Source organism: Pyrus communis, chromosome 6 (genome assembly GCF_963583255.1).
Source record: "Pyrus communis chromosome 6, drPyrComm1.1, whole genome shotgun sequence".
NCBI lineage: Eukaryota > Viridiplantae > Streptophyta > Magnoliopsida > Rosales > Rosaceae > Pyrus > Pyrus communis.
In genome coordinates this window covers 13,742,136-13,749,309 of record NC_084808.1, presented here as the reverse complement: position 1 = coordinate 13,749,309, position 7,174 = coordinate 13,742,136, and the positions used below count along the sequence as shown (strand labels likewise).

Below are 7,174 nucleotides of genomic sequence, written 5' to 3'. Positions count from 1 at the left end.
CAAAACCGTGAGGGCGTGGTCGGGACCCAAAGCGGACAATATCGTGCTACGGTGGTGGAGTGGGCCCGGGAAGTGGTCCCGCCCGGGCCAGGATGTGACAATCCAAATATCCAACAATTCTCTTACAATTTATTAAATAAATAAAATGAAAAATTGAATTATATATTTTCTGTCTAAGTAAGAGTCGCGACCTAAGCGGACGCCTAGACAAATCTATGTGCCATTTATTATTTTTTAAGTGCTTAAGGAATTAATCATAGCAGTTATTAGCAGTCTAGTGCCTAGCAGGACCTAGATGGCGTAAGGTAGGTGCTTTCAGTTTTTTATTCTGAATCAAAAATTTATAAACGGTTTTATTTATTTATATTTATTTGAATTTAGATACATGTAGAAAATTTGTACTGCAAGGGTCTTTTATATCGGAAAGTGCTGTGTATGGAAAAGCTGCACAGTAGTCTAATATCTATGGAAAGGTTATCTGAGTGTAGATTTAGGAATCAATTCTTGCATACTAATTACCAACTAGGGAATGATGAAAGCTGAACCACAAAGTTCCCAGGCTCCCCCCATTTTTCTACCACTACCACTGCCACTACCACCACACATGCAAAGCAAACAGACTCTCAGCTCACTCTGGGACCCACCCTACGGAATTTTAATTGGTCAAATCATGAATCATTAGGCTAAAGATTTCAGGACACTTACGTCATCTGGACTGTGTTACTAGATTCTGTCCTCTCTGTTTTTGGACGGAAAAAAAAAGGGGTGACTTCAGGGACGGTGACTGTTTAACAGGATATTCTGTCCTTGTTAGGGCATGGTCTTACCTGAATGGACTGAACCGGTTCTGCTCTCTAACCGGTTGTATATTCATGTATCTATATTTTTCTTTATGTAATTAAAGATATACAACTGATGATAACTAAGATCGCTTGTAAAGAATATTGTGCATTCAGTGCTAGTTAAGCCAGAATGCATATAATGGCAAAAATACTTGAAAGCCAAGCCTACAACTGTAGGCTTTTTATTTTGCTGCTCTGCATTTGATTATAACAAATATCAAACCTTTTACTTCTTTACATCAATAACACAAAGGAGTTTTTAAACTGAAGAAACTAAAAAGAAAGAGGAAAAAGATCACAATCTTCTGCTTAATTAGCTGTATATCATACAATTAACTAATCACTTGAAACCCATTTTATTGGCACTAGAGGAGGAAGACGAGTAAAGCAATGTGGATGCAGAAAAACTTGTGTCGTTGCTTTTTGCAAACAAGCTTTTCATTGCTGCTGCTGATGATGAGGTTGCCAAAACTCCATTAGGGTTCTTATTTTCGCGCGAGTCATTCGCCGGTGATCCTTTGAGGAGCATATCAACCTTGGCATACTCCTCCCTCTCATGTTTGATTTCTTTTAGCATTGCTGCCACATCTTTCATTGTTGGTCTTTCATCAGGAGTTGAGTTTACACACAACAAGGCTATGCCTAATGCCTGCCTCATTTCCCCTATCTCCGATTCGGGTCTGGATAGGAGGCTTGGGTCAAGGACTTCAATGTTTCCCCTCTTCTGTCTTACCCAATCCACTACATGTAGCCCCTCTGGTATTGTTGGATCTATTGGTTGCTTCCCTGTCAAGACTTCCAATACGACAACTCCATAGCTATAAACATCGCTTTTCTCTGTGATCTTCATCATGTATCCATATTCTGAAAAGGTGAAGTAAAGTTACTAATTGGTTAAATCACGTATTTGGGAAATATGTCCCCTCGTTGTCTATTTAGTGTCCATCCCGTTCTATTTTGTTAAAACTTTCCCACGGGTCCAACTTATGAAAATTCTACCTAAAGAAAACATGAAAATCGCTTGATTGTTTGTGATTAGACCACTAACAAAGTAATCATAGTAAGACTTAGAGACATATATACGAATTAAGCTGTCTGTGATTATAATATCACTTACCAGGAGCAATATAGCCATAGGAACCAGCAACTGTGTTGGAGGACCGAGCGAAATCGCCATCATCAACAAGTTTGGCTAGGCCAAAATCAGCAATGTAAGGCTCAAACTCAAGGCCAATGAGGATGTTATTGGCCTTGATATCCCTGTGAACAATTGGAGGAACACAATCATGGTGCAAATAGGCAATGCCTTGAGCTGCACCCAACAAAATTTGGTACCTAACTTCCCATTCGAAGGCATGCCCTGTCCTCTCATGCAGAATACTTCCCAAGCTTCCATTAGGCATGTAATCATACATGAGCAATCTTGTGTTCTTGTTCCAGCAACAACCCAGGAATCGAACAATGTTCTTGTGACGGATTGAGCCAAGTGTTTTGACCTCTGCTGAGAATGAATCACGAACTCCACATTTTTCATCATTACAACATCCATTGTCTGCAGCAACTGTTGTTGGCCAGAGCTTCTTCACTGCAATGACTTCCCCATTGTCCATATCAGCACGGTACACAACCCCAGAACACCCTTTTCCAATTACATTGACATCCACCAGGCATCTTAGCACTTGCTCAACCGAGAAATTTAGCTTCTGGAATGGAGTGAACTGCCAAGTCCATGAGTTCCCCAGTTCTGAATCGTCATCATCTCTGATAGCTCTTTGCGCTCTAATCACTGCAACGATCCCCATAACCACCATTGCAACTGTCAGGGTGATCAGCAATGCAATTGCTAGCTTGAGCCTGCGTGACCGCCTCATTTCATTTTGATTTCTTGTAAGTCCTTTTCGGCCAACGTCACTAAGGAAACACGAATCGCGGTTTGAAGAGCAAAGGCCTTCATTTCCAGCCAAATCCATTGGTGACAGCTGTCTGAAAAGCTTGTTGTCTGGAAGATAGCCACCGAGTTTGTTATGCGACACATTAAGAGAGACAAGATTATCGAGCCCTGCAAGTGGACTCAAGTCCCCATCAAGCTGGTTATGTGAAAGGTCTAGTATCGAAAGCTTGGTGAGTGCTGATATTTGAGGTGGGATGGGGCCTGACAGTGCATTGCAGCTCAAATTTAATGCGATTTCAAGGGCTTCAATCCTCCCAAGCTCCACGGGGATTGAGCCAGTGAGCTTGTTGCTACTAAGATCAAGCAATTGGAGACTTGAACACAGGCCAAGCGATGCTGGTATCAATCCAGAGAACAAGTTCCTGCTCAGAATAAGCTTGTTTAACGAAACAAGACGAGCCAAGCTCGCTGGTATCTGCTCCGAAAACTGATTAACTGAAACATCCAAGACTTGAAGTCCTGATAGTGATGACAATGTGTTAGGCAGGGGGCCTTCCAAAGTATTGTTGCTCAAGTCTATCATTTGCAGCTCTGTGCAGCTCCCTATCTCATCAGGCACTTGCCCAGAAAGGTGGTTCCCGGACAGGTCAAGAAAGTTTAAGCTCCTAAGGTCTCCAATTGCTTTCGGAATCCCACCAGCAATCCTGTTGTTCCCAAGCCGCAACCGAAACAGAGAGCTGCAGTTACCAATACTTGGTGGAATGAAACCTGAGATGTCATTCGAAATCAAAAGAACCTTTGTGAGGTTTTTGAGCTGAAACAAGCCGGCAGGAATGCTACCCGTGAGCGAATTGTGTGACAAGTCTAGTGCTTGGAGACTGCTACAACTAGCCAGAGTTGAAGGAATGCTACCTTCAAGCTGGTTTTGCCAAGCGAAAAAAACAATCAGCTTCGACAACATCCCTATCTCCGGTGGAATCAAACCGGAGATCTGATTGGTGTCGAGCTGCAGCTGCATCAGGTTCGTCAAATTAGAAAGGTTTGAAGGGATCGAACCGGTGACATTGTTGTCACTAATCATAAACTCCTCAAGATTCGACAACCCTCCTAACGACAATGGTATAGTTCCAGACAAAGAATTTAGAGAAAAATCAATCATTCTCAAGCTGCTACAGTTCCCAATCTCTTCTGGGATTGCACCAAAAAGACCATTTTGCCACAGCAGCAACTGCTGCAGCTTCTTAAGCTTCCCGAGCTCACGCGGGATCGAACCGGAGAGGCTATTTTCGTAAAGAAACAAGCTTACAAGCTCAGAGCAGTTACCTATTTCAGGTGGGATTTCACCAGAGATCATTGTGGTGTAAATAGACAGGGTTTGGAGATTGCTAAGCTTTCCCAACGAGGCAGGCAAACTGCCTGAAACTTGGGTGTCTGCCAACCCTAAGACAGTCAAATTGCTGCAGCCTCCGAGCTCTTCCGGGATTTTCCCACCAATGTATTTGTTCCCTCCTGCTCTCAGCACTTCAAGGCCGGTGAGCTTCCCGAGCTCCGGCGGGATCGACCCGGTTAACTGGTTGTCGAAAATAAGAAGGTTTTTTAGTCCAATGCAGGTGCTCAGCTCGACTGGGATTTTCCCAGTTAGCTGGTTGGAATTCAAGATCAAGTCTTGAAGATTTCGGAGCCTCGAAAAGGTAGATGGGATTGAACCCACCAAAGAGTTTGAGCTGAGGTCGATGACTAGCAGCTCAGTGCAGTCGCTGATGTCGGAGGGGATGGTTCCGGTGAGATTAGCACCGGAAATTATGAGCTTTTGGAGGGAAGGAAAGGAAGAGAGATTGGAAGGTAGTGGAAGTTCTAGAGGAATGGATTGGATTGTGATTTCGGTGACGTGGCCTTGAGGAGAACATGATATGGCGGACCAGTTGCATGGATTGGAGTGGAGGAGGTTCCAGTTGGAGAAGAAGGAGGGTGGCGGCGAAGCAGAGGAGTGGAGCCAGGAGAAGAGAAGGGTGGCTTCGGGGTTTCCGGCTGAGGCAAAGGCGGGTGTGTAAAGCAAAAAAAGGGTGAGACAGAGAAAAACAGAAGCGTGGGAGGAGGAGGTGTAGAAGGAGAAGGATTGCCTCGAGCTGGGCGGCAGCATTGTAAACATTTGCCTCAATTTCCAGACCTTTCTTCTCGGGTTTGCATCATTTGGGTTTTGCAGCCCTCTCTCTCTTTGTTTGTTTCTTTCTCTCTCTGGTTTTTGCGTGTGTTTAGCTTGAACTCAAGCTCCAGGAGCAGTAAACTTCTAGTTTTCTACAACTACACTACACAAAGCAAGGCACAGAACACAAACAAAGCACCTTAAACCCAAATAAACAAATGAAACCATTGCCTTGAGATCAACAAACATCTGCACCTCCACCACCTTCCACCACCACCCAACACCTCTCTCTCTCTCTAAAGAGATTGTTTATTTGTAGAAAAATGGAGGGGTTGCTTGGTGGGTTCACGCGCAGGTTAAGGGAGACACAAGAAGGCAGAGACCCATGAAATTATATTATATTAATATTTTGTTTAAAGAATGGTTACTGACACTTTAAAATTTTTATTTTATACTCTAAATCTGTTATAATTAGATAAAAAATACATTTACAAAAAATACAAAATAAAATATTTTAAATGTTAATAACAGTTCCTTTTATATATATCTTCACTACGGTGAGTGTATGCAACTATGCATGAGATGACGAGAAAAAGAGATAGGGTGTTTTATGATTTTAATATAATTTTCACTCCACTGGGTCGGAGAGCAGTTAGCCCACTCAAACTCCAAGTCAGCGTTGTTTTCCATCTGAGTGGCTAGAGATTTATAAAATAACCAAATTTTATTTAAAGACGTTAAATTTAAAAATTCATCTTCAAGAGATATTGTAGAACAGTCCCTCTTTAAATTTAAAGAGCAATTATTTACTTATTAAATATTCAAAAAAAATATATAACTTAAGGGTGAACCCTTGAACAAGGAGAAAAGAAAGAGAGAAGGGTGTCTTAGAAAATGAGTGAGTTGGGTTTGAATTGTTAGTAATAAAATATTCCACATTTGTTAAAATAGAGAGTGTTGTAAAATATAAAAAGTTAAATTGCATAGTCAAAATAAATTTTTAACTTGTTCATTTGCTAGTTTAGCAAAAATTTAGAGCTTCTTTTAGATATGCTATGAAGTGAACACCCATTATTTATTTAAAATACACAAACAGACAATCCCCATGCTTACTCTCTTTCATACAAGAAATTTTTAAAGTATCCAGTATTCATGTGGATGCTTCACGTGTTATAAAATAACTGAAGATACACAAAAAATATATTATTTTTTTACTTATATTATGACATATAGAGGACCCCCTTAAATACCAGATCGATATTTGAAGAAAATCTCTCATTTTACACATCTTCCTGTTTAAAATTTTTTTTTATGGCCTTTAGTTACATTTCAATTTTCAACCTCTCTCTCTCATCTATGTATGGTAATCACATTTTTCTCTTTTACCATGTTTCCAAAACAAACGTTTCGTTTGCAATATTAGGAACATGAATTTTGGATCCAATAAAGATAAATTAGTTCTTACTATTTTATCATCGTACTTTTGAGGGGTATTGTTTTTTTGTTTGATATAGGTAAGACAAGTATTAGAGTTCAAAAAAGGTCGAGCATATGTTGGGACCTTGCCATTTATATTAGAGCAATGACATACATTCACATAAACATTGTCCATATTGGACAAGGGTTAGATGAAATGCATATTTTTAAATTTTAGAAAATGTAAAAAAAAAAAATATATATATATATATATATATATTTTTTTTTTGGTCTTTCCATTTTGGGGTGGGTTGAATAGGCGGGAATGATCAGTACATATTTTGAGCAAGATGTATAAGCATGCAAAATGTTCGGATATACAGATCGAATCGTATCAATATTTGAATCCAATTCTCGAATCATAATCTCATTATTAGTTTTAAAATAGCACTGAGGTTCGATTAATATCCGAAATATTGGATAAACCTAAACTTTGATCGAGTTCTGAGAATTCTAATCAACATGCTTGCTACCCTTCTTATGCGTGTGAAGAGACTTGCTTACGTTAAATTTATATATTATGACTCGAGGCTTAGGATTCTCATTGTGGGATTTTGCATGCTCAAAACGCATCCTCTTTCTGTTTTGGTTTAATATCGCGGGCATGACATTGTAAAAGCTTAAACAATAACATTGCAGGAGAGACACGAACTTCAAACCTCCCAATTCTAACTTTGCCTTCCCCTTTTCAGCTTCCAACCCATCACACAATGTGGTTTTAGGATCATGATAATCATCGTCTAGGTCACCCTTAAAGATTATACCCTATAAAAGCAAGCAAATCGAAAATCTTTTAGTCATGTAATGTTATCAAATAAATAG

The 7,174-nt window shown here is 40.1% G+C and overlaps 1 protein-coding gene across 1 annotated transcript; it reads right to left on the bottom strand.

Annotated features, from left to right (window-relative positions):
* Positions 1-1,025: 1,025 nt before the first annotated feature.
* On the bottom strand, positions 1,026-5,168 carry LOC137737942 (LRR receptor-like serine/threonine-protein kinase RGI1). The gene is made up of 2 exons (XM_068477529.1): positions 1,960-5,168; positions 1,026-1,706 (listed from the first exon to the last, which is right to left on the bottom strand). The coding sequence occupies exons 1-2, from the start codon at positions 4,880-4,882 to the stop codon at positions 1,183-1,185; spliced, it is 3,447 nt and encodes a 1,148-aa protein (XP_068333630.1). The 5' UTR covers positions 4,883-5,168; the 3' UTR covers positions 1,026-1,182.
* Between the last annotated feature and the right edge of the window lie 2,006 nt (positions 5,169-7,174).